This window comes from Phalacrocorax aristotelis, chromosome 1 (assembly GCF_949628215.1).
Source record: "Phalacrocorax aristotelis chromosome 1, bGulAri2.1, whole genome shotgun sequence".
Classification (NCBI taxonomy): Eukaryota; Metazoa; Chordata; class Aves; order Suliformes; family Phalacrocoracidae; genus Phalacrocorax; species Phalacrocorax aristotelis.
In genome coordinates, this window is record NC_134276.1 from 218,470,645 (window position 1) to 218,495,125 (window position 24,481).

At 66.0% G+C, this 24,481-nt stretch overlaps 3 protein-coding genes across 6 annotated transcripts; 2 read left to right on the top strand and 1 right to left on the bottom strand.

The window, feature by feature from the left end:
- Positions 1-2,618: 2,618 nt before the first annotated feature.
- MIOX (myo-inositol oxygenase) lies at positions 2,619-6,228 on the top strand. Its single transcript, XM_075081820.1, has 10 exons — positions 2,619-2,740; positions 3,980-4,042; positions 4,441-4,521; positions 4,699-4,861; positions 4,949-5,016; positions 5,102-5,211; positions 5,339-5,406; positions 5,645-5,694; positions 5,793-5,905; positions 5,984-6,228. Exons 1-10 carry the CDS (start codon positions 2,723-2,725, stop codon positions 6,090-6,092), a joined length of 843 nt encoding a protein of 280 aa, XP_074937921.1. The 5' UTR covers positions 2,619-2,722; the 3' UTR covers positions 6,093-6,228.
- Positions 6,229-6,381: 153 nt separating this feature from the next.
- LMF2 (lipase maturation factor 2) lies at positions 6,382-14,478 on the bottom strand. Its single transcript, XM_075081812.1, has 14 exons — positions 14,319-14,478; positions 13,644-13,897; positions 12,150-12,178; positions 11,738-11,934; positions 11,357-11,535; positions 10,968-11,106; positions 10,434-10,568; positions 10,222-10,327; positions 9,800-9,896; positions 9,482-9,664; positions 8,249-8,417; positions 7,824-7,935; positions 7,383-7,491; positions 6,382-7,296 (listed from the first exon to the last, which is right to left on the bottom strand). The coding sequence occupies exons 1-14, from the start codon at positions 14,413-14,415 to the stop codon at positions 6,946-6,948; spliced, it is 2,157 nt and encodes a 718-aa protein (XP_074937913.1). The 5' UTR covers positions 14,416-14,478; the 3' UTR covers positions 6,382-6,945.
- Positions 14,479-14,493: 15 nt separating this feature from the next.
- Positions 14,494-24,470, top strand: NCAPH2 (non-SMC condensin II complex subunit H2). 4 transcript variants are annotated; one of them, XM_075081813.1, is made up of 21 exons: positions 14,494-14,553; positions 16,014-16,289; positions 16,468-16,569; positions 17,030-17,085; positions 18,446-18,524; positions 18,755-18,826; positions 18,995-19,074; positions 19,509-19,660; positions 19,928-20,020; positions 20,311-20,387; positions 20,511-20,582; positions 20,783-20,849; positions 21,144-21,251; positions 22,021-22,074; positions 23,000-23,070; positions 23,198-23,291; positions 23,435-23,503; positions 23,666-23,718; positions 23,844-23,945; positions 24,020-24,169; positions 24,259-24,470. In XM_075081813.1, the coding sequence occupies exons 2-21, from the start codon at positions 16,182-16,184 to the stop codon at positions 24,451-24,453; spliced, it is 1,854 nt and encodes a 617-aa protein (XP_074937914.1). In that variant the 5' UTR covers positions 14,494-14,553; positions 16,014-16,181; the 3' UTR covers positions 24,454-24,470. The 4 variants fall into 4 exon arrangements, with proteins under 4 accessions (XP_074937914.1, XP_074937916.1, XP_074937915.1 ...); XM_075081815.1 differs by having other exon boundaries at positions 23,438-23,503; XM_075081814.1 differs by having other exon boundaries at positions 19,931-20,020.
- Positions 24,471-24,481: the final 11 nt, after the last annotated feature.

Sequence of the window (24,481 nt, forward strand, 5' to 3'; positions counted from 1 at the left end):
GCAAGAGCGCGGGGCTGAGCCCCTGGCCACGCTCCCGCCTGACTCAGCAGCTCAGCACCCTGCCGTGGCACGCGTGGCCACGGGTGGGGTGACCCCTGCTGCAGCACCCCCATGGCACCCCTCTCGCCCCCACCCCAGACCCCTCCTGTGCCTGTCTGGGGCGGCATGGCTACATGGGTGGGGGTTCTGCATGGCCACGGTGCAGGGACCCTGCTGCAGCCCAGCTCCCCCAGCCTGGGTGAGGGCACATGGCAGTCCCCTGCACTTTCCCCATTTGGGGGTCCCAGGTTGGGCTCAGCACCTCGGGGGGTCACTTTCCAGGGCAGAGGCTGGGGTGCCTGGGGGGTCCTGTCCTCCCCAGGTGCTGTCCCCTGACAGCCTGCCTCCCCCCATACTGCCCACTGCTCTGCAGCGAGACGGGGGTTGGTGGGTGCCGGGATGGTGAGCTGTCCCCAAGCACAGGGGCCAAAGGAAAGGCCCCCATGGTGCACAGAGGGGAAGGGCCCCATGGGGTCAGTGGGGGATGGGATGGGGACCCCCACAGACACCCCAGGTATGTCTGTCACCCTGTGCTGTGACACCCCCGTGGGATGGGGATGAGTGGCTCCAGTCACCAGGCTGGCACCAGCCTGGGAAGTTGCCAGGACCACCCCACTGCCCCCCACCCCAACCTGGGTCACCCCTTGGCCCTGGTGTAGGGATGGGTGGTTGGGGTGGGGCACAGATCCAGCCCTCCATGGGGAGCCCAGCCTGTCAGCACATTGATCCTTCCTGCCGCGAGCAACCTCCTCCATCCCAGGAGCACCCCCATCCCCCCTGGGTGCAGCTACCCCCCCGCCCCAGGAGCACCCTCATTCTCCCCCATAAGCACCCCTGTGCCCCCACCCCAAGCACCCTCATCCTTCCTGGGAGCAACTTCATCAGCCCCCTCAGGAGCACGCCAGCCCCCCAGAACACCCCCAGGCGCACCCAGGCTTCAGCAGCACTGGGAGAGGGTGGGGGGGAGCACCTAGGGGTCCCGGCCCTTGCTCGAGCCATCTGATGGGCTGGGACAGGGACAGGACCGGGAACGGGGTGTCCCATGGCCATCATGTGAGGTTCCTGGGCTGGGGGTCCCCTCCCTGGTGCAGGGAGGGACTGACCCTGGCATTGCCCAGAGCTCTGCCCGCAGCCCCCTGGGCCCAGCGCTGCCAAGGGACGGAGTGTCCCACAGGGACGGGTGGCCACAGCCAAAGGCGGTGCTGCTGTGGGACACGTGGGGACCCCAGGCCTTTGCCCCCCTCCCTTGGATGCTCCCCAGGCTGCAGAGGGGCCGTGCTGAGCCCCGCGGGTTCCAGGGCCTCATCCTGCCCCGCAGTGGCACCGGAGCTGGCCCAGGTAGGCACCGTGACACAGAGCACCCCTGTTCTCTCTTCCAGTGAAAAAACTCGTTTTGTGCAGAATAAAGTGTGCGAGGAGGAGTCACATGTGGTGCCGGGACGGGCAGCATCCCACGGGAATGGGGCACGGAATGGGCGGGGGGGCGTGAGGGGCTGCCTTAGGCAGGGCACGGGCACCCGCGTCCCACGGCCACGGCGACCGGCACCAGCCGCTCCCCGCAGCGCAGTGGGGCCGGGGGCGTCTGGGCATGAGGAGGAGGAGGAGGAAGAAGCCAAAGGGGAGACATATCTCAGGGGCTCCTGAGGGGGGGTGCAGGGACCGTGCTGGGGTGGGGGGCTGCACCTCTGGTGCCCGCGGCTGCCGGGTACGGCAGGGCTGGCAGGGCCCGTGGGCTCTGTGCCCGCCGCTGCCTCTGCCCTGGCGCAGCAGAACCACAGGGGAACGAGCGTGACCCGGCCGCAGCCCGGCGCGGCTCTGCCCTGCCCCAGCGCGGGTGGGTGCACATCACCCCTGCACACGGGCGTGCGCCGGCTGCACACCCGCCTCCCGGCAGGGCCCCGCGGCCCCGGGGGATGCCCCCCAGCCCCCCGGCCAGCTCGCTGCCGGGGTCTTGCTCCGCCTGCTTTCACCATCCGCAGTCACTAAATTGACGCTCCGCGAGGCGCGGGGGCAGCCGGGGACCGTCCCACCCGGGCGCGGATCCCGCGGGAGCGCTCGTGGCCGCAGGGCCACCGGCGGCTGGGTGGCGATTGCCACACCAGGGTAGCGCCCCCCAAGCTGATTCCCGCAGCCCCCAGCCCCACCGCACGGCTGCCCGTGGCTCTGCCCGGCCCCCTCCCCAGCCCCGACGCCCCTTCACTTGCTCCCTTGCGGCCCCTCGCTGTGCTGTCGGGGTGCCGGGTCCGGTCCCGCTCCCTGTGGCCCGACGAGGGTCGAGCCGTGGCCACGTCCCGTGGGGTCACCGCGGCTGGCACGAGCAGAGGGGCGGGGGGCGTCCCTTTGCCCCCGCAAGGAGCCCGGCAGCCCGGGGCCACCGTCAGCTGCTGGCGGGGCCACCCATGGCCGGGGCTCCCAAGCTCGGGGGGCTGCGGTGTGGGATCCCCAGCTCGGGGGCCGGGCCAGGCTCCCCACCAGCCCCTGCCCGCCCTCGGGGAGCTGCATCCCCCCGAGCCCGGCGCCGTGGGCTCAAACATTAACCGCAGGCAGGTTAACTGGTGACCGATTGCCCCCGGGCCGGCGGGCACAGGCTGGGCCGCCCCCGTGCCGCCCCCGCGGGGATAAAGCCGGGGGTCCCGGCGGCCATCCCAGAGCCCGTGCGCCCACGTCCCTCGCCACGGCCGGCATGAGGAGCCTCCAGGCGGTGAGTACGGGCAGGCGGGACCCAGCATCCCACACCTCCTGGGTCGGACCCGTCTGCCTCGCCCCCCATGTTGGGGTCAGACCCCTGCATGTCGCCCCGCACCGCAGGGCTAGCCCCCTCATGCATCGCCCCCCACCTGGGGCTCGGACCCCACTTCCATCTCCCCACGCGTGGGGGTGCAGCTCCTCCCAGGCACACACAAGATGGCACGTCCAATCCCCGGGGCTGTGGGGCACAGCCCCACACGCATCGCCCCCCGTGCGGTCTGTGCTGACAGGCAACAGCCCCTGGTGCAGGGTGGGGGTCCCCACAGCTCAGCGCAGGGGCTGTTACCTTTGGGGGTGTGGTGGAGGAGATCCCCCGGGACCCTCAGCCATACTGTCCCTGCGGTGGGGCTGCCAGCTCCGTGTGGGACCCACCCCCATGGGGACAACACTCCACGGGATCCCAGCCCCTCTTTGGCCCAGCCCCGCTGCAGGCGACACCCTGCAGCCGGGGGAAAAGGGGTCCCTGCAGCGAGCCGGGGGGCTGCCCTTATCCCCCGGGGACAGGCAGGCAGGCAGTGCCCGTCCCCGGGGGGCTGCAGGGCGTCGTGCAGCACCCACGGCCTCAGCTGCACCCACGGGCCTCGCCCCGGGGGCTGCGAGGGGCCGAGGCAGCGACTCCTGGGAGCTGCTGCCCTAAACCAGCGGCACCCCGGGCCAGGCCCCCCCGCCCCAGGCAGAGGGGGCGGCTCCCCCCGGCCCCCTGCTCAGCACCCGGCGGGACGGCCCTCGCTCCGCCCCGGAACGGGGCAGCAGAGCAGCACTGTGTGACGGTGTGCCGTGCTGTGCGGTGCTGTGCGGTGCGGTGCAGCTCCCTACGGTGCTGTGCGGTGCTGTGCGGTGCTGTGCAGCTCCGTACGGTGCTGTGCAAGGCTGTGCGATGCTGTGCGGTGCTGTGCGGTGCTGTGCAGCTCCCTACGGTGCTGTGCAAGGCTGTGCGGTGCTGTGCAGCTCCCTACGGTGCTGTGCAAGGCTGTGCGATGCTGTGCGGTGCTGTGTGATGCTGTGCGGTGCTGTGCGATGCTGTGTGATGCCATGCAATGCCGTGCATTCAGGGCTTTCCTTTGGAGATGGGGCATCTCCTCAACCTTCCAGGAACACGCTGTCCCCGGGTGTTTTCACCCTCTGTCCCACGGCTGCCGGGCCAGGTGCAGGATCCGGCCCTGCAGACCGAGCCCGGCCTCTCTCGCCGCAGGAAGCCAGCCCCTCCGAGGGGCCCGAGTCTGGCAAGGCCAAAGCCGAGTACCGAAACTACACGGTGAGTCTGGCTTGGCTGGTCGTGCTGCCACTGGCACAGGAGGTGACCCCGAGGCGGGGGGGGGGGCACTGCACTGGGCAGGGAGCTGGGGGGTCCTGCAGTACAAGGCTGGGTGTCAGGGGGTGCTGCGGTACAAGGCTGGGTGTTGGGGGGTCCTGTGGTACAAGGCTGGGTTCTGGGGGGGTCCTGTGTCATGACGCTGGGTGCTGGGGGTCCTGTGGCACGAGGCCATGCGTGCTGGGGGGCCCAGCTGAGCACCATCAGCCGCACAGGGGGGTCTCATCCTGCTGCTGGGAGAGGGGCCCAGCGGGACCTCTGCTGCCCCAGGCCGGGAGGGGTGCCGGGGAGGGTCCCCGCACCCAGCCAGGGTCCCCCTGGAGCCTGATGCTGTGCCGCAGGAGGGGAAGCTGCTGGACCGCGTCTACAACACCTACCTGCTGATGCACACCCACCAGACCGTCGACTTCGTCCGGAAGAAGGTGTGAGACCCCCCCAGGATGAATCGGACCCTGCAGTGGAGGGGGTGCCGCAGTCCCCCCTGCACCTCACGCTGCAGGTCCAGCCCTGGTGCCCTCCTTGGGAGAGCACGGTGGCTGTGGGGAGGGTCCCGGGGGGTCCCGGGGGTTGGCCGTGCCCAGCGCCCGCCGTGCCTGCAGAGCGCCGAGTACGGGCCCTGCTCCCTGCGCAAGATGAGCGTCATGGAGGCGCTGGAGCTGCTGGACCAGCTGGTGGACGAGTCGGACCCCGACGTGGATTTCCCCAACTCCTACCATGCTTACCAAACCGCTGAGGGCATCCGCCGGGCCCACCCCGACAAAGGCAGGGCCACCGTCCCCACCCACGGCTGACGTGGAGCCCGCGTGGGGCCCCGTCTTGCAGGGGGGTGACGGCCCCGCTTGCCCCCAGACTGGTTCCACCTCGTGGGGTTGCTGCACGACCTGGGGAAGGTCCTGGCGCTCTTCGGGGAGCCCCAGGTGAGTGGGACGGCAGGGAGAGGCCAGGCCAGGGTATGGGGACCCTCCCCAGGCCGGCAGGATGCCTCTTCGCACCCCTCTGCAGTGGGCCGTGGTGGGGGACACCTTCCCTGTGGGCTGCAAGGTGCAGAAGTCTGTGGTCTTCAGAGACTCCACTTTCCACGACAACCCCGACACCAGAGACCCCCTGTACAGGTGAGGCCATTCTCCCGGCAGGGTGCCATTGGGGGGCCATGCCCCCCAGCCCACGCTGCAACCAGGGATGGGGCTGGGGCGCAGCGAGTGGTCCGGCCCTGAGCCCCAGACCTGGCTCCATCCCCAGCACTGAGTACGGGATGTACCAGCCTCACTGTGGCCTGGAGAACGTCCTCATGTCCTGGGGCCACGACGGTAAGGGCCGGGTGGGGGGGTCTGGCTGGGATCCCTTCTGCAGGGCAGGACCCTCAGCCCCTGAATGGCTGCACCTTGGGGCACCGACACACCCGGGGCAGCTGCACCCGGACCCCCCGGCCTCCTTCACTGGGGGTTGTGGGCCTGCAGCCCTTTGCACGGGGCTGGAGGCAGCAGCTTTTGGGGGGCCCAGCCCTGGCCGCTCGGGCCCGTTCCCACACACCCCATCTCTCCCCAGAGTACATGTACAGAGTCATGAAGTGCAACCGCTTCGCCCTGCCGAAGGAGGTGAGGGCTGGGGGCAGGGGGGGCGGGCTGTGGGGCAGGGACCCACTGTGCAGAGAGCGGGGAGGACACCCCAGCCTGGCACCTCCTTGTCCCCCCAGGCTTTCTACATGGTCCGCTTCCACTCCTTCTACCCCTGGCACACGCATGGCGACTACCGGCACCTCTGCACCGAGGAGGACCTCCGCATGCTGCCCTGGGTCAGGGAGCTCAAGTGCGTGCCTGGGGGGGCCCAGGGAGGGGTGGGGGGCAGCAGGAACCCCCCAGCACTGACCAGCCCTGGTTCCCGCAGCAAGTTCGACCTCTACACCAAGCAGGAGGAGCTGCCGGACGTGCAGCAGCTCCGGGGCTACTACCAGTCCCTGATCGACAAATACTGTCCTGGGCAGCTCTGCTGGTGAACAGAGACCCCTGCCCACCCCACCAGGACACGCGCTGGCCTGCACCGCAGCACCCCACGCTCCATCGCAGCCCCACGGCGCAGCTGCCTCACCACGGGGGGCAGTGGGGGTATACAATAAACCTGCTTGTCACGCACCCCCAGCGCCAGTCGCACCCTGGGCAGCCCCCAGCCCCAGCGGGGCAGGGATCGGGGGAGGGGGAGATGCAGGGGGACTGGTGCCATCCCCTCACCCCAGGGGGGACACAAGAGCAAAGGCCAGGGCAGGGCCCCAGGGAGACCCATAGGGCTGGAATGTCAAAGGCTTTATTTAGAAAATTATAGGAAACCTCTGCGCTCCCCAATGAGCCCACGGGAAGCACGTTACAGCCGGAGCCCTCGCACCAGGGCAGGGGACTCTGGGGGCGCAGGCAGCACCCCAAACCGCCCCAAGCACAGGCCCAGGGCAGCTGCGGGGCCTGGGCAGGATAACCGGGAGGTTACACCTGTGGTGTTGCCCTGCTGCGGCTGCCCAGAGCCGCTCCTGCCCACGCGGAGCATCTCCTCGCCGCAGCCCGGCACGGCCCAGGATGGGGCGAGGGGGCCCAGGGGCACCAGGCAGAGGCGAGGGAGCCGCCCTGCGCCGCTGTCAGCGAGCAATGACTGTGCTGCGTGCCAAGGCACTGGCCGGGGAGAGAGCAGTGGGCTCACCCCGGGGCAGGCGGCACGAGGGCAGGGGTGGGGGCGTGCCTGGACCCCCACCCGGGACCCCCAGCCCGGGGAGGCAGGCAGGGGCAGGTAGCCAGGAAGGGGGGAGGCGGCAGCACCCTCAGTCCATGGGTGGAAGACGGGGCCCGGGCTGGTGGCTCCAGGCATTACTTCTTCTTCTTGGTGCTGCGGGGGCCATCGCTGTGGCCATCGGCCGCCCCCCGCGCCCGGCCCTCACCTTTCTCCTCCGCCTCTTTGGCTTCCTTCCTCCGCACCTGCCCGTTCTTCTCGCCACCCCCTCGGTCCGCAGGCTCCCCGCGCCGGGGGCCTTTGTGGCGGGCGGGGGGCACAGCCCCCCGGGGCCGGCGGCCCAGGGCTCGCAGGAGGCAGACGGTGGCTGCCACAAGGTACAGGGACCAGAGGATGGCAGGGCCGGAGAAGGGGTGGCTGAGCTGGCGGAGGGACTGCAGCAGCCGGGGCAGGAAGGCGTCTGTCGAGCGCTTCAGCAGCGTCTTGTCCTGCAGGGCAAGGGAGGGGGGTCAGGGCTGCCCCAGACGGTGCCAGGGGCTGGGAGTGGGGAGGTGGCCGCAGCGTGAGGCCCTACCTTCAGTCCGTGCTGGCTGAGCAGGTTCTCCAGTGTGGGGTCACCCAGGGAGACAGTGGGGAAGAACTCCTGGACGTGCTGCCGCCGCCACCATGGTGCAGGGCCCTCGCTACGGGATGGGAGACCTCAGCGCCCAGCCCTCTGCCCCACAGCCCAGGGGGGAGCAGGCCAGGCTCCTGCCTCCCCCACGCAGCCCCGTAGCGCCCCAGCCTTGCCAAAGCAGAGTCGGGGCGCTGAGGAGCTGCAGGCACATGGTAAGTTAATGAATCAATTCATAAAAAGCGGCTCCCAGATGCAGCCCCCCGCCGAGCTGCTGGAGCGCAGCCAGCACCCAGGACTGCGCCGTCTGCACATCGATGCAGCATCACACCAGCGCTGGGGAGCGGAGCATGGCCGCAGAGCGGGTGCAGGTGCTGGTGTGCCCGTCCCGGCCCCACTCACCCGCCCTCGGCGCTGCCGGTGAACCAGTACTTGTAGAGCTGGGCACGGATGTAGACAGGGGGCTCAGCGCTGAAGGGGTACTGGGACTCGTCGACCTGCACCAGGTGGATCACTGCCAGAGACATGGCGTTAGCCCGCCCTTGCTGTAGGGACACCCCGAATGGCTGCAGGGCTGGAGCCCGACGGCCCCCAATCCCCAGATAAGGGCCTGGAGCACAGACCCACCGCAGGGGACCCGCGACAGCCCGCAGCCAGGGCGGCCACAGCCCTGCCGGCGGCCTTCGGGTCTCAGCCCCAGCAGCCCTCCTCCATCCCTGCCACTGCACAGGACAGAGGTCCCTGCAGCCACCAGGTGTGGGGCCTCAGGCTGCCTCTGCTGGGGAGCCCCCGGCACAACCCACCCCCCAGCCCCCAGCCCCACTCACCATCCTTCTTGCCCTGCAGCAGGCGGTAGACAAAGCTGGTGAACCAGGGGCTGCTGCTGTGGTGGGCCAGGGCTGCGAACCACATCTGCCAGTCGAGGCGAGGCTGGTGCGGGATAACCACGGGGGGAGCCATGCTGACGTTCCCGGGCTTGTACATGAACTCAATCTCCTGTGGACAGGGAGCAGAGTGGGCTGGGGGGCCTCCAGCAGCAGTGACCAGCACAACGGGCTCTGCTGTCCCAGGGCAGAAGCTCCCAGACCCACCTCCCTCATCCCCTGGGGTTAGCAGCTCCTTCAAGAGGGACAAAGCCCACATGGGATGCCAGGTGCCCCAGAGGGGACCAAGCCAGTGGGACAGGGGTGCTTGGCTCCACCAGACTCTCTTCCTCAGTGGCTGTCCCCAGCCAGCCCACCCGACTGGCTGAGTTCAGCCCTTCTCCCCCATAGTCGCTTTGGCACCGAACACGATTGTTGAACTTAATTCAACACAGCCAAGGGCAGGGTCTTGCCCTTGGGTCACACCAACCCCAGGCAACGCTCCAGGCCTGGGACAGAGGGGCTGGAAAGTGCCTGGCGGAGAAGGCCCTGGGGGGGCTGGCTGACAGCCGGCTGGGCATGAGCCAGCAGTGCCCAGGTGGCCAAGGAGGCCACCAGCCCCGGGGCTTGTGTCAGCACTGGTGTGGCCAGCAGGAGCCGGGCAGGGATGGGGCCCCTGTGCTCGGCCCTGGGGAGGCCCCACCTTGAATGCTGGGCTCAGGTTTGGGCCCCTCGGGAGAAGAAGGCCCCTGAGGGGCTGGAGCGTGTCCAGAGAAGGGCAGCGGGGCTGGGGCAGGGTCTGGAGCACAAGTGTGCTGGGGGGCGGCTGAGGGGGCTGGGGGGGTTTAGCCTGGAGAAGGGGAGGCTGAGGGGAGCCCTTCTCGCTCTCTGCAGCTGCCTGAGAGGGGCTGGAGCGAGGGGGGGGTTGGTCTCTGCTCCCAAGTCACCAGTGACGGGACGAGAGGAAACGGCCTCAAGCTGCGTCAGGGGAGGTTTAGGTTGGAGATTAGGAAAAAATTCCTTCACCAAAAGGGTTGTCAAGCACTGGCACAGGCTGCTCAGAGAGGTGGGGGAGTCACCATTCCTGGGGGTGTTCAAACAACATGTAGACGTGGCACTTGGTGACATGGTTTAGCAGTGGACTTGGCAGTGTTGGCTTAACGGTTGGACTCGATGGTCTTATGAACCGGTGCTCACCGTCCAGGTCTGCTTGTCGTAGCTGCCCTCCAGCACCACCTCGGGCCGCCCCCCAACGCCCGTCATCCTGCGGAAGAGCCCGTAGGAGTTCACCACCTGGAAGCGTTCAACTGCGCTGAACATCTGGTGGATACCGGGCCACAGCTTGCCGTTGGACTCGTAGTCGATGTAGGTGAAGGGCACCTGAGGAGCGGCAGAGAGCGGCTCTGTCGCCACGGCTGGGCTCGGCTTGAGGGGCCCAGGCTGTCTCCCGCTCCCCGTACCCTGAGACGCATGCTCCGCTGCCCCGTCCTCCCCAGCCGCCTCCCAGCCTCTCACCAAGCTGATGGCAAACATCCCCATAGTTGCTGTGGCGAAGACGGCCCACTGCAGCGTGGCCCAGAGCTTCCAGAAGCAGCCACGGACGCAGGCACACCTGTGGGGCGGGGAGGAGACGGGTCAGAGCTGCACAGCCCCCCGGGCTGGGGCTCTGGCTGCGAGCTGCAGGGTTCAGAGTCGCCCACACTGCACCCAAAGCAGTGGAGGGCTCAGCCCCGCTCCAAAACTGCAGAGAAAACGCCCTTGTAACTCACCCAGCACACCCGAGCCGGGCCCCCACCCCATGCGGCCCCGGGTCCAGCCCTCCGCCTGGCTTTGCATGCCAGCAAGATCCAACATCCCTCCATGCATGAATCATGCCCTCGGGGGTGGCACTGCAGAGCTGCGAGGCCCAGGGGGACCCCAGCAACCCCGTCACCCACCTGTACATGGCAGAGAGGATCTCCCAGGAGAGCGAGAGGAAGCCCAGACCCACCAGTGGCAGGGTCACCGCCCGCAGCCACATCGTGAACTCATGGTAGGTGAAGGCTGGAGCGAAGGAAAACCCTCAGGGTCAGAGAGGAGCTTCTCCTGCCCTGGGGGACACAGGGGGGATAATGGGAAGGCAGCCCCCGTGGGCATGGCTGTGACGTACCCACTTTGGAGTCCAGCAGCCTCTTCTCCCAGTTGATCTCCAGGCCAAAGTACTGGATGCTCCAGTAGAGCAGGAAGCCGTAGGTGCTCAGCTCCAGCAGGGTGGAGAGGACGGCCCGCAGGCTGGGGGGCCAGGCTGTGGCAGAGCAGGGCTGCTGAACGCTGGGGGCTCGGCAAGCCTGACCCACCACTGCACGGAGGGGTGCGACCCGTGCCCCGGGAGCCCAGGCAGGGAGAGGGCATGCGGGCAGCGCTCAGAGCGCATCCCTGCACCCAGCATAACGCGCTGCTTCACGGCGGCCCCGGCTTGAGTGCCCCATGGCCACAGACCCCCACGCCGGGAGCGGGCAAAGCAGCCATGCTGGCAGCAGCTCTCACAACGCCCAGCCAGAGAGCAGCCGTGGGCAGCCAGAATGCCGCCTCTTGCTGCCGTCCCCGGGCAGGGTTGGTCAGCGATGGTGGCCTGTCCCTGTCCTACCCCAGGCACAGCAGAGAGGGGACCCCACCTCCCCAAACAGAGCACCCTGGGACTCACTGCTGGCGTGCCTCCTCCTGCTGCGCCCCAGCCAGTGCCCCACATGCTCCTCGTCCAGTAGGGAGAAGGCCAGGACGATGGTGAGCATGTTGAAGAAGTTGTAGTTACCCGTGAGGATGATGAGGACCTGCAGCAGGACCTGGGGAGGAGCGAAGGCAGTGCTGGGTCATCGCAGTGCTGGGGCGGGGGGGCAGAGGACATCAGACCCCCACCACCAGCAGCACGGCCACACCAGCCCCCAGCTCCCAGGGGAGTCTTGCCTGCCAGGGCCCACAGACTGAGAAGCCTGTCCTGCCTGCGGACCAAGACGGTGCCCCTGCCCATGAGGAGCCCCACAGCACCCGGGCAGCAGGAGGGGCTGGAGCAGGGACCCCGCTCTGCCCACCCACCTGGCTGTAGAAGGCGAAGAGCCGGAGGCGGCGGATGGGTGCAAAGAAGAGGAGCGGGACAGCGATCTCTATGATGTAGGTGGCCACCACACTGAACTTCTGGAACCAGACGGGCAGTTGGTGGGCGAACCAGGCGCCCGGTGTGGGGATGCACTGGGTCTCGTAGTGATAGGTGAGAGCTGGGGGGACAGGAGGGGTCAGGGGTGCAGACAGGGGTGCAAGAACATGGCTTGGAGCAGGCTGAGCCAACAGAGCCTTGCCCAGAGCCCCACAGATGCCTACGGGGCATGGGAGGCATGGCCTGAAGCTTGGGGCAATGCCCTGCTGCCCCTGCCTGGTGGGGGTGCCCCAAAGCTCATAGCACCCCGTGACACCCCTCACCTGTGAGCCCCCACCAGGTGGGGCAGCGGCTGGTCAGCTTCACCACACCAGAGGCGAACATCAGCCGGAAGAGAAGCCAGCGCACCAGCCAGAAGGTGACGCCGTCGTGGGCGCGCCAGACCGTGGACCGCCACTTCAGCAGGTGCAGGGGGGCCACCAGCACTGCTAGGAAACCTGCTTCCAGCAGGAGGCTGTCCCTGCGGGGAACACCGCTGTCCCTCACCACCACCCCGGGCCGCAGACCCCTCGGGATGGCCAGCTCTGCCCCGCGGTGCTGGCACTGAGACCCCCAGGGTGCCGAGGGGCTGGCAGCCTGCTGCCGCTTCCCGAGGGGATGTGGCCCTCCCCAGCGTGGGGCTTGGGCAAGCAGAGCCCAGCACAGAGCCCCCCAGCCTTGGAAGGGCTGACTTACCACTGGAAGTAGAGGAAGACCTGTCCCACCTGTGGGGAGGGGGAACAGAGGTGAGCAGGGTGGGCCGGAGCTGCAGGTTTGGCCCCCCAGGCCCTTCCCCACACCCACCCCACAGAGAGGTGGCAGAATGGCCATGGGGCGGCTGCAGATCCACTCCCCAGCTCCCTCCTGTCTTCTTTCCTACCACTGGCCAAAGCCAAGGAGCAGAGCAGCAGCCTCAACTCGCTGCCGAGAGCGGTAGCGCCAGGTGCCTCAGTGCTGCCTGGGTGCTCGCTGCCTGCCCTGCCCGCGGCTGGGTCCAGAGCGGCGCTGGGCAGCAGAGCAGGCTGCAGGCCCGGCACGGCAGAGCGCTGGAGGGGAGGGAGGCTGGAGCTGGGGAGCAGCAGGGACTTTCTCTCCAGCATCACCTTAAAAGGGAGCGAGGAGAGAAAGGCCCGGCAGCACACGGGGCCGGGAGCCACACACACCACGCTGCCCGAACACCATGGCACCCTCACAGTCATGCCAGGGGACAGAGTCCCCATGGGCAAAAGGCACCCAGGGCTCCCTGGCCCTGCGTGGCAGCGGGTGCCACTTCCTCTCCCTGCCAAGGCAGTGAGTCACTCCGGAGCCCCAGCTCCCACCCTGCCTCTCCTCGGGCCCAAAGCACGGGCCACGCAGCTCGGCAGGGCTGCTGGTGCGAGGGGAGCCGCTCACAATGGCTCCCCGTGGGGCATGGCCACGCACAGTGCTGGGGGACGGGGTAACAGTGCTGCAGCACAGCCCCCCAGCACAGAAGCCCCACTCCCATGGCTGGCCGCTCGCCCTCCTGGCCTCCCAACACCATTCCCTGCAGGCACCAGTGCTGGGCTTAGCTGGAGCCCTGGCAGGAGGAACCGGCGAGGAATGCCAGCAGCGCCAGCCGCCTTCCTGCAGGATAGGAGCTGCCCAACCCGGGAGGGGTTTCCAAGCACAGGCAGTTTTTTTCCACTTTAGTTGCTCTGGTTTCAGAGGGAAGAGAAACCCTCCTCCCCTGCTGCCTGCGCTAGTGGGCTCTGATTCACCCGAATTCCTCGGCACGAAGCCACCCGCGAGCACAAATGGCTCAGGAGAGCGGGTTTGTGGCTGTGGGGCACAGAGCTCTCATGCAGCCAGGCAGGGACACGGGGAAGGGCCTGATGCTTGGGGAAAGGACCTGGGGAGAATTTGGCGAGGCCATGGGTGGGCAGGGGAGAGAGCTGCTTCTGCAGCGGTGCAGAAATCGGCTTTGCAGGCAAGTGTTGGAGGGTTTTATACCAGGAAAGGCACTGAGAACCAGAGCAGGGATGGGGGGCAGGATGTCCCCACACGACTGAGGGAGCTGCCAGCACCTTAGCCAAGCTCTGTGGGGGAAGCTGAGCGCGCCGGAGCTTGTAGGACCATACTAACAGAAGAATGTCACTCCCCCACTCCTCAGTCCCAGCTCTGACCTCCCCACTCACCGTGAGCCACCGCCCGGCCCCACTGATCTCATACCTGGTAAAGCGAGAGATAGAGCACCCTGAGCAGGGCGAAGAGCAGGCTGTCCCGCAGGGGCTCGAACAGCAACGCGCCAAAGGAGGCGAGCACGCCGAGGAGGCAGAGCAGCTCCATGCCCATCTCCGTATCCAAACCCAGGCGGGGACTGAGCCACAACAGGGTGGGAAAATCCCGTAGTTGCTCCCACAGTCCCTTCCCGGTGAGGCGCAGCACTCTGCGAGCCGGTAGGATGCCATCCCTCCCGTACAGCCCTGGAAAGGGGATGGTGACGCTGGGGGATGAAGCCTCCCCAGCCCCATACATGTGGGGCAGCAGAACTAGGAGCCCCCCTCCAACGCCTCGATAAGCGGGGGGCTGGCAGGGGGGGCTCCAGCTGGTTCTCCCTCCTTACTGGTTTCCCAGTTTCCTCATGAAACTGTGAAAAGAACAGCAGCGGGAAGAGCCCACGTGGAGCCCAGCGGCTGCCAGACCCAGGCTGGCCACGTAGAAGGAAAACGAAGGCCCTGCCTGTTGCGGGATCAGCGCGGGCAGGGCTCGGTGGTGGTGCTGGGGGGGGGGGTGAGGGTCTGCCAGCCACCCTGCCCCGGTGCGGCCTACCCGCCTCGGTGCGGCCTACCCGGCCCCCGCAGCCCAGCCCCAGGCGGACCCCGGTCCCCTCCCCTCCCACCGTACCGGGGATCTGGACGTAGAGCGAGGCGAAGGCGGCGAGGTAAGCGGCGGCCAACCCGGCCAGAAACAGCGACCGCGGCCGCCGCGGCGGCTCCCCCATGGCGGCGGCACCGGCACCGCCACCGGCACCGCGCCCGCTGCGCGGCGACGTCAGCGCGCACGGAGCGTCACCGCGCCCCGCCCCGCCCCGCCCCGCGCGTCACCTCGGGCGGGAAGCACAAAATGGCGGCGGTGCCCGGTGAGCGGGGACGGGGGGTCGGGGTCGGCGTCGGCGTCAGGGGAAGGGGATCGGGATCGGGATCGGACTGGGCCCCGCCCGGTCCCGGAGCCCCGGCTCCCAGGTGCCAGCCCGCTGGCGTTGTGCTCTCCTGTGAAGCTGAGGGGAGACCTCATCCCTCTCCACAGCTGCCTGAAGGCAGGTCGGTCTCTTCTCCCAGTAACAAGCGACAGGACGAGAGGAAACGTCCTCAAGTTGCACCGGGGGAGGTTTAGATTGGATATTAGTCCATAAAGTCCTGGACTTTAGTGAAGCCTTTGACACTCTCTTCCCACAGTATCCTCCTGTAGAAGGCAGAAGCTCATGGCTTAGGCGGGTGTGCTCTTTGCTGGTTAAAAAACGCTGGCTGGTGGCCGAGCCCAGGGAGCTGGGGTGATCGGAGCTAAGCCCAGCTAGTGGCTGGTTGCAAGCAGGGTTCCCCAGGGCTCAGTGTTGGGGCCAGTCTTGTTTAATGTATTTATCAATGATCTGGATAGAGGGACTGAGTGTGCCCTCGGTGAGTTTGCAGCTGACACCAAGTTGGGTGGGAGTGTTGATCTGCTGGAGGGCAGGAAGGCTCTGCAGAGGGACCTGGGCAGGCTGGATCAATGGGCCAAGCTCAGCTGGGTGAGGTTTAACAAGGCCAAGTGCCAGGTCCTGCTCTTGGGTCACACCAACCCCAGGCAACGCTGCAGGTTTGGGACAGAGGGGCTGGAAAGTGCCTGGCGGAGAAGGCCCTGGGGGGGCTGGCTGACAGCTGGCTGGGCATGAGCCAGCAGTGCCCAGGTGGCCAAGGAGGTCACCAGCCCCCGGGCTTGTGTCAGCACTGGTGTGGCCAGCAGGAGCCAGGCAGGGATGGGGCCCCTGTGCTCGGCGCTGGGGAGGCCCCACCTCGAGTGCTGGGCTCAGGTTTGGGCCCCTCGGGACAAGAAGGCCCCTGAGGGGCTGGAGCGTGTCCAGAGAAGGGCAGCGGGGCTGGGGCAGGGTCTGGAGCACAAGTGTGCTGGGGGGTGGCTGAGGGAGCTGGGGAGGTTTAGCCTGGAGAAGAGGGGGCTGAGGGGAGCCCTTGTCACTCTCTGCAGCTGCCTGAGAGGGGCTGGAGTGAGGGGGGGGGTTGGTCTCTGCTCCCAAGTCACCAGTGATGGGACGAAAGGAAACAGCCTCAAGCTGCGTCAGGGGAGGTTTAGGTTGGAGATTAGGAAAAAATTCCTTCACCAAAAGGGTTGTCAAGCCCTGGCACAGGCTGCTCAGAGAGGTGGGGGAGTCACCATTCCTGGGGGCATTCAAACAACATGTAGACGTGGCACTTGGTGACATGGTTTATGAGGCCTGGTAGTGTTGGGTTGGCAGTTGGACTTGGTGGTCTCAAGGGCCTTTTCCAACCTTAATGATCCTATGTATACCGAAAATTTGTGTTTCTGTTGTGGTGTGGTTAACTGCAGGTTTCTACACTAACTGGCTATTGCAAGATGTCAGCAGTGCACAGCCCTAGGTGACCTGCCACCCTCAGATGTCACCTGCAGGATCATCCAGTGAGAAACAGGTGGTTTAAGCCTGTTTAAACGACGCTGAGGTCTGCCTGGCCGCTGAGCAGTCAGGGAGCTGTCACCATGGAGGAGGTGGAGTCACGCTTTGTGCACCTCCTGCAGCCCATCCGCGACCTCACCAAGAACTGGGAGGTGGATGTGGCCAGCCAGCTTGGGGAGTACCTGGAGGAGGTAAGGGGGGGCCCTGTGTCCCCTGCGCTGGGTTGGGGAGGTTGGGGTGATGCCCTTTGGCCCTGCCTGCACTCCTGCAGCCCCCTGTTGCGCTCTTGCCTGTCCCCTCTCGCTGTGCTACCCTCAAATCCAGCCTGCAAATCAGTGTTTCGTTTTCTTCCTTTTGCATGTTTCACAGCTGGATCAAATCTGCATTTCCTTTGACAATGGCAAAACCACCATGAACTTCGCAGAAGCGGCCCTGCTGATCCAGGGCTCTGCATGCATCTACAGTAGGAAGGTGAGGAAGCCAGCGGCAACTGCCGCATCCTGGCCCTGGTCCGGTCACCCTACCCGTTCAGCAGTCCCTCAGCTGGTGGTCCTGAGGCTGAGCTCCACGGGGGCTGCTCTGGGGAATGGGTTCTGAAAGGCTTGAGCATAATAATGACTCACAGATAGGAAAGGATAGAGATTGACAATTCTCAAATTCAATCACTTTATCCGTGTTGGGCTTGGCAGCCTGGGAAGGAGCAAGAATTTTGCTGTTCAGCACTTTTCTCCTCTAGAGGGCAGAATATGAAAACTCTGCTTCCCCAAATCTGGCCTGAGAATGGCTCAGTGAAAAGAACGAGATTATCAAGGAATTGAGCTCTTGCTGCCTGAAGATAAGGGCAGGGCGGTGGTTCATCCTGGCATCAGCCGGAGTAGCTTTTCTGGGAGCTGCTTTCTCCTTCTCCAAGAGGCTGGTCCCTGTCTTGCAGGTGGAGTATCTCTACTCGCTGGTCTACCAGACGCTCGACCTCATCTCCAATAAAAAGTAAGTGGAGTCCCTGCCCCGGCGAGGCAGCTTTGCCAGGATCAGGGCTGCCGCCTTCCAGCGTGCCTTTGCTGCCTTGGCAGAACGCACTGCCGTGCGCTTCTGCCTCGCTGCTCTCGCCCTCTGCGTTGCAGTAAGGCCCGAGCCCTTCTGCGGGCAGTGGGGAAAGCTTTCCAGCAGAGGTTTGGCAGCTCCTGCCTCGAGAGCGTGCGAGCTCTGTGCCCTCTTTTGGGGATGAGGCTGGGGCTTGCCCCACCCACAGCGAGAGCCTGTGGGAAGGTCTGTGATCCCGCCTCAGCTCTGAGCTGGAGAAAACCTGTCGCAGTCAGTCAGTCTCGAGCCCTGTAAAAAGTTCTTTGAAGCAGAAGGACTTTTGTGGCTGCAGGAAAGCCCCATGGTGGGACTTGCTTCTGCCCAGAAGGCCCGGGGCAACGCTCATCCCCACACACTCTCCCAGTGGCATCATCCTGCGGTTTTCTGCCTTTGCTGTTGCGTAAGGAGGAGGCAGAGCCCAGTGTCCCGCAGCGTAAATCTTAGCGGGCAAGAAACTGTCCTGTGTGGCAAAGCAGCCTGTGATTTGTTTTCCCCCATACAGCTGGAAGTGGGGCTCTGCCCTTGCGGCTGCAGTTCTCAAGCTGCTTTGCGTAACTTGCTGGCTGCTGCCCGGCGCCACCTCTAAATATGCTCTCTGCTGAGGAGAGGTCAGCTAACAGCACCCTCCCATCTGTGCTCAGGCTGGGGATTTGGGGAGAGAGGAGGTTTTTGTGCTGCACCTCGCTCCAAAGTGACTCCAACCACGCAAATAAGCTTCCTGAAGTGACGGTCCTGCCTCGCTTTGCCCAGCCGTGAACTCCACTCCTAGGAAATACCGCTTTTTCTTTGGGAAGGTCAAGGCAGAGGACTGGGAAGATCCTCTGCTTGGGCTGGAGCAACCTCTGGCTGCTGCGGAGGTTTCCGAAACTCTCTGACAATTTTTCTCTGTGCTGTGGGATTGAAGTGAAACATTCCCTCCTCTTTCTGTAACAGCCTCTGAGCTGGAACTGCAGGATGTTTTTGCTCCAGATAGGATTTGTGGGGCTGGCTGGATCCCCCCTTCCCACAAACCCCAGTTCCTTTTCAGCCCCCACCGCCTTCCTGGGCAGGCGCAGAGGAGCACCAAGAGCGTGTTACCTCGCTCTTGCCAGGGGAGCATGCTGACAGCACAGCTGTCCAGCGGTGCTGACGGTCACATCGTCGCCTCTCTGTGCTCCCGCTTAGAGACGCCGCAGCGGGGTTGGAGGGGACCTGCGGCTGCTTCGCCTCCAGCCCTTCGCTGCTGCCCCACGTGGATCCTGACTGTGTGTTTTGCTCCCTGACTCAGGCGGGAAAAACAGCCCAGCTCCGTGGGGCCTGATGGCAAAGACGCCGACGCGACCTTTGGGGCTGAGGAGAAGGAGGAGGTGAGAGGGGCCCCAGCGTGGGGAGCAGAGCGCTCGGTGGCTTGTGTGTGTGGCCAGAGCTGGTTTCAGCTGCTGGCAAAAGCTGCAGCTCCGCTGCCTCTGCCGCTGGGTCTGTCCTGGCGCCGTGGGAGTGCCCCGTGTCCGCCCCCCAGCTCTGGTTAGGGCCTCTCAGTGGCGGTGCGGCCCGGCAGGCCAAGCCGGCGTGACCACTGGTGGGGGTCTCTCTGCAGTTCCTCTCCCTGGACGACATCGAGGACAGCAGCCAGGCAAGCGTGGACATGAAGAAGGAACATCAGCCCAATGTAAGAGATGGCGTTCTCCTTTTCCATCCCACTCTGTGTCGGGGTTTCCCGGGACGAATCCCGCAGGCTCTGTGGGGGCAGTGCTGCTCAGGCAGCGCTGTGCCATGCCAGGCGCCTTCCCTGGGGTCCATCCTGCCCTGCCACCCTCATGCTGCCTTGCCTTTGCAGGCTGTGAACATTGTTCCCTTGACTCCGATGTCTTTGGTCCCCCTGGAAGAGGCCGAGAAGAGAGACAACCCTCTGTTTAGGTGACAGCCCCCCTCGCTGTGCCCCTCAGCCACCCCTGCAGGTTTAGCTGGGCCCCCGCCATTACTGTAGCAGGATCAGGCTTTCCCTGTGCCTTATCCCAGGAAGTAGTGATTTCCCAATTCAAACTGGAAGGTAGAATAATCCCACCGGATCCGGAGAGCTGCGGGGCGTGGAGTCCTCTTGTGAAGGCAGGGCAGGAGGGTCCCCAGGCGAGGGACCAGCCAGGGATGAGCTGGGAAACCCAGCGGGGCTGTGCTGGGCCGGCAGAGCTGAGAATAGCTGGGGCTGATCCCCCCTGGAGCAGGGGGGCTTTGGTTTTGGGGACACCACTGCGGGGCTCCCCCTGAGGCAGGCCAGTGCCCCCCTCCCTGGGCTCCCAGCAGGACAGGGCAGAGCCTGGTCTTGGGGTCCCCTGACGGGTCTTTGCCCTCAGCCGGAAAGGGGAGATGCTCGGCAGCCGGAAGGATTTTCGTATGAACACCTGCACCCCTCATGCCACTGGAGCTTTCCTGCTGGAGCTGGCGGGCCTCTCCCCCACCTGCCTGCAGCAGCGGCAGTGTGAGAGGAGCCCCAGCAGAGCGGCAGGTACGGGGGGCTTGGGGCGCAGATCGCCTCCCAGGGTGGCAGGGCCCCTGGCTGCCAGAGACAGTCGGCTGCTGGGTGAGGGCAGGGTGCTGACACCGGCCGCTGCCCCCTGCCCACTCCCTGGCTGTGTGGGGCGGCTGCCTGCGGCTGTCAGCCTTGCTGGGGCCGGCGGAAAGGGGCAGCGCTGGCAGCTGGGGCTGCAGCGGGCAGCGGCGGTGCGGGGGCCCGGCTGGGGTGGCTGGTGACTTCTTGCTGCTGTTGCCTCAGCAGGAGTGCCGTCCTGCGTCCTCGGCAGCCCGAGGGAGAGTGTGAGCATTGGTGGGGCTCCCATCCAGGCGCTGAGCTTCTCTGAAGACGGAGGTGAGATGCGCGTGGCTGGCAGGCTGAGGGGAGACCTGGCTGTTTGTCCTTGCCACCTGTGTGTCTGGCTGGGCTGGGCAGAGCTGTGTGTGTTCAAGTGGCTGCTGCTGCGTGGGGCGCTCCTGTCCTCTGCTGTATCGTGGCAGTCTGGTCTTCCCGGCAGCTTCACTAGCCCCTTGGCCATGGCAAGTGAAGCTCCCTGGGGAACACCATGGCAGATGGGGTGGAAATGGGGAATCCCAGGGGCTCTGCGGTGTTTGACTATTTATCTCCCCTGCCGGGTGCTGCAGGGCCAGACGATGACAACAGCAGAGGGGACGACGTGGAAATGGCTCCAGTTGCTAATGAACACATCGAGGCGCAGAGGGTAGGCATGGGCAGGGGCTTGTGGGGGCAGTGCCACCGTCCTGCTCCTATCCCGGCACCCGGCTGGCCCTGCTGTGCTGCCTGGTGCTGTGGGAAGCTCACCGGCTCATTCTGTGTCTGCCAGAATGCACCCAGGCCGAAGGGGTACATGCTGCGGGAGCGAGCCCCTGCCGAGGAACCCAAAGCCCACATCAAGGTAGGGAGGCCCAGAGCTGGGCAGCCGGTCTGAGTCTGCGGGGGACACCTCTGCCCTCCCCGCCGTGCTCGTGCCAACAGTGGGGTCACCTGCTGAGCCGGGTGGCTCCTGTGCGCCCACCCTGGGGTGCCACAGAACTCATCCGGGAGCAGAGTGGCCCAGAGCTTTGCCGCCTCCATCTGTGCTCGCTCCTCCCCCAGGAGATGCTGGATCCATGGCAAAGCCTCGACCCCTTCGGTGACTCTGAGGACAAACCGTTTAAGAAAGGTATTTGAGGTGGAGCTGGGGAAGAGGGGCGGCTCCCGGGTTCTGATTTGCCCTGGACAGGTCGGGGCCTGGCTGCGCAGGGGCAGCAAGGCTTGGCTTTCCAGCCGCTTGTCCTTCAGTGTCCCCAGAGCTACAGTGGGTCTTTCCCAGCCCCGTGATGGGCAGAGAGGCCTGGGAGAGGGGCAGCTGCCCCGTCCTGGGCCCTGGGGGGTGGCTGGGCCGTGCCTGGAGCAGGGGCACGGGACTCTCCCTGTGGCACCTGCTGCAGGGCTGCTGATCTCTGCCTGCCTCCAGGGAGGCCCTTCCTGGTGCCGCACGGCCTGGATGATGTGGTTGGTGGCAAGCGGAAGAGGAAGGGATCGAGGAAGCTCCAGGACTTCATGAAATGGTTCTCTGCAGCCTGTGAGTATCGTAGCCATGGCGTTTCCCGCAGGATCTGGCCATGATCCGGCCAGTCTCTTGGCAGGACCCTCCTCTGCCTCACCCAAACCCCTCCACCATGGGCGCTCCAGTCTTGGCTGGCCCTGTTCAGCTGCGGCTTCGGTCCTGCAGCTGGCGTCTCTGCTCTGGTCTCGGCCTTGCTGGAGCTGCCCAGGCAACTCCATCCCGTTTGCTGAGTGGGATGCAAATGACCCTCGCTGGCCCAGGACCTCCTCACCCGGGCTTGTACCTTAACTGAGGCACCGAGGAGAAAGGAGCAGTCGACCTGAGGCAGAAGCAGCTGCCGGGGGCTCCACCTCGGCAGGGCATTGGCAGGACATGTTTACAGCTGGTGCAGGGCGAGAGTTGAGTAACAGTGGCCTAAATATAAGGGGGGGATGTCATACTGCGGCGGGTTGGAGCGCAGGTCCCCCCACTTCCATGCCTCTGAGGTGTCCTCTATGCTGTGCCAAGCCCCTCACTCCCTCTCCAAAGGCCTGGGGGCTGCAGCTCTTGGTGGCTCTTCCCGACATGGCCGGGACGCCTCTGGGGGAAGGTGGTGGCTCTGGAGGTGACAACTGGCTTGTCACACACCGCGAGGGTAGTGGAAGTGGTTGGCGGTGCTGTCACCAGGGGGTGCCTGGCACCACCAGCCCTCACACGCCTGTTCTCCCTGCCAGCTTACTGGGGAGTATTTGTGGGGTTGGCACCTTTGACCACTCCTGACTTGGATCCTCTCTGGTTCCCCTAGACAACAACGTTCCTGACAGCAGGAAACCCAAGAGGAAAGGGCCGACATTTGCAGGTGAGCAGGGCATGCTGGAGAGGTGCCGTTTTGCTCCCAGCCTGCAGCTCTCACTGCCCCTTGGTATCTGGGGCTGAGCAGAGGCAAAGGCGCTGCCCCGGCACCGCGGTGCTGCCGTGCTCCGTGCTGCAAGGCCTCCCTGAGGGGCTTTGGGCTGGAAAACAGCAGGGTGCCTCACCGGGGAGCTGGGATGGAGGCAACTACCCAGGAGGGAAAGGGCTCCCTGCGGCAGGGCTGTGCTGGGGGAGTGCGGGGCAGGGGCACGGGCAGCAGCAGCAGCAGGGTCGGGGCTGGAGAGGATGTCCTATCTGAGGAATTGCAGGAGGGTGACTTTGGGCGCCACAGGACATTAGGGGTATAAAGCTACTGGAGAATGTCCAGAGAAGGGCCAAAAAGTTGTTGAAGGGTTTAGAGGGGAAACCGTACGAGGAGCGGCTGAGTCCCTGGGTTTGTTCAGCTGGAGCAGAGGAGGCCGAGGGCAGCCCTCATGGCGCTCTGCAGCTCCCTCCCAAGGGGAGGAGGAGGGGCAGGGCTGGTCTCTGCTCTCTGGTGACCAACGCCAGGACCCGAGGGAATGGCAGGGAGATGTGCCAGGGGAGGGTTAGGCTGGGCATTAGGGAAAGGTTCTTCCCCCAGAGGGTGGTGGAGCCCTGGAACAGGCTCCCCAGGGAGGCATCACGGCACCAGCCTGGCGATATTCAAGGAGCACTTGGACAAGGCCCTCAGAGACATGGTGTGAATTTGGGGTGTCCTGTGCAGGGACAGGAGTTGGGCTCGATGGTCCTTGTGGGTCCCTCCCAGCTCAGGGCATTACATGGTTCTATTTTATGAGGGGGAAGGGCAGGCACTCGAAGGCGGGGGGGTGGGGGTGATGGAGGGGCCAAAGGGGAGCACCCCCTGGGCCTGGCACACCCTCTCTCTGCAGATCTGGAGGTGCTGTACTGGAAGCAGCTGAAGAAGCGGATGGCGGTGCAGAGGAAGCTGCAGGGCCAGGCGGTGAGCGGGCATGGCCCCAGGCAGGGCCAGGGGGAGCTGGGCCCACCGGGACCCCCACCCGCCCTCGTGCAGGGGCGGCGGGGGGGGGCACCCTGGAGCAGGGGCACTCAGGCCTGTTCCCTACCAGGGTCCGCTGTGGAGGCTGCCGGCACCACTGCCGTGCGAAGAGGAGCTGGATCTGCTGGAGGAGGAACGTGGGGCTGACTGCTACGAAGGAGCAGGTACTTCTGTACCTCAGCCCGCCCTGTCCCCCAGCTGGGGGTCCCCTCCCACCATGGAGGGGCTGGTGGCCCTGGATGAGCTGGGGCCGGGCCGCAGGGGGCTGGTGGGTCCTGGGGGGCACTGAGCAGGTTTCCCTTCCCAGTAGATGATTTCGTGGAGCATGAGGACATACAGCCCGAGGTCCAGGAGGAGCTGGGTGAAAGAGCCACAGGTGAGTGAGCTCTGGCGGTGTAGTGGGCAAACCATACAGCCTCGGTGACCTGCTGCCCCCCACCCCAAACACCCCCATCTGTCCATCCTCGGGCACGTCCCCTGTCCCCACACAGCGGGATGGTGTGGTGTCACCACTGGTGACGCTCCGCCCTCCCCGCAGACCCCCACGACCTGGACTCGCTGGGCTATGAGGAGCTGGTGCGCAGGAATGTGGTAGGTGCCCCTCAGGGTGGCGGTGTGGGGCTGGGGGCTGTGGCCTGGGGTGGGCACGAGGAGAGGGAGGTGGTGGGAGGTCTGGGTGCCTCTGCTCCCCTCTTTCCTCTCCCCTCTCCCCCCAGGAGCTGTTCATCGCCAACTCCCAGAAGTACATGCAGGAGACGGCACTGTCCCAGCACATCCGCCGCTGGGAGGAGCAGATGGGGCCGCTGCTGCAGGAGCAGGCAGGGACCGGGCTTGGGGGGCCGGCGGCAGCCCCCCTCTCCCCATGGCTGAGCCCCCCTCTCTGCCCCTGCAGGAGGAGCGAGCCCCCTTCGACATCCACAGCTATGGGGACATGCTGGTGAGCAGCTGCGGGCGCCTGGGGGAATGGCACTCCTTCGCCAGCCTGGTGGCAGGGCAGCCCCCCTTCGAGGTGTGCCGCTACATGCTGGCCTCCCTCCAACTGGTAAGCACAGGCAGGGGGGCACCAGGGGCACCCCAGCTCGGCCGGGCCCCTCCCTGCAGCCCACCCACCACTCCCTTCCCTCTCCCTAGGCCAACGACTACATGGTGGAGCTGGCACAGAGCCCGGGGCTGGACACAGGGCTGGACACGGCGCGGCTGCGGCTCCTCACCCACGAGCGGGCGCAGGATCGCTTCCGCGCCTTCCAGCTCCCCTCCGCCTGCTCCTCAGCGGGGGAAACCTCCCAGGTATCCCCTTCCCCAGCCCCCCAGAACCCTGAGAATTAAACTCTGACTCCAGTAAAGGCTCTGTGGT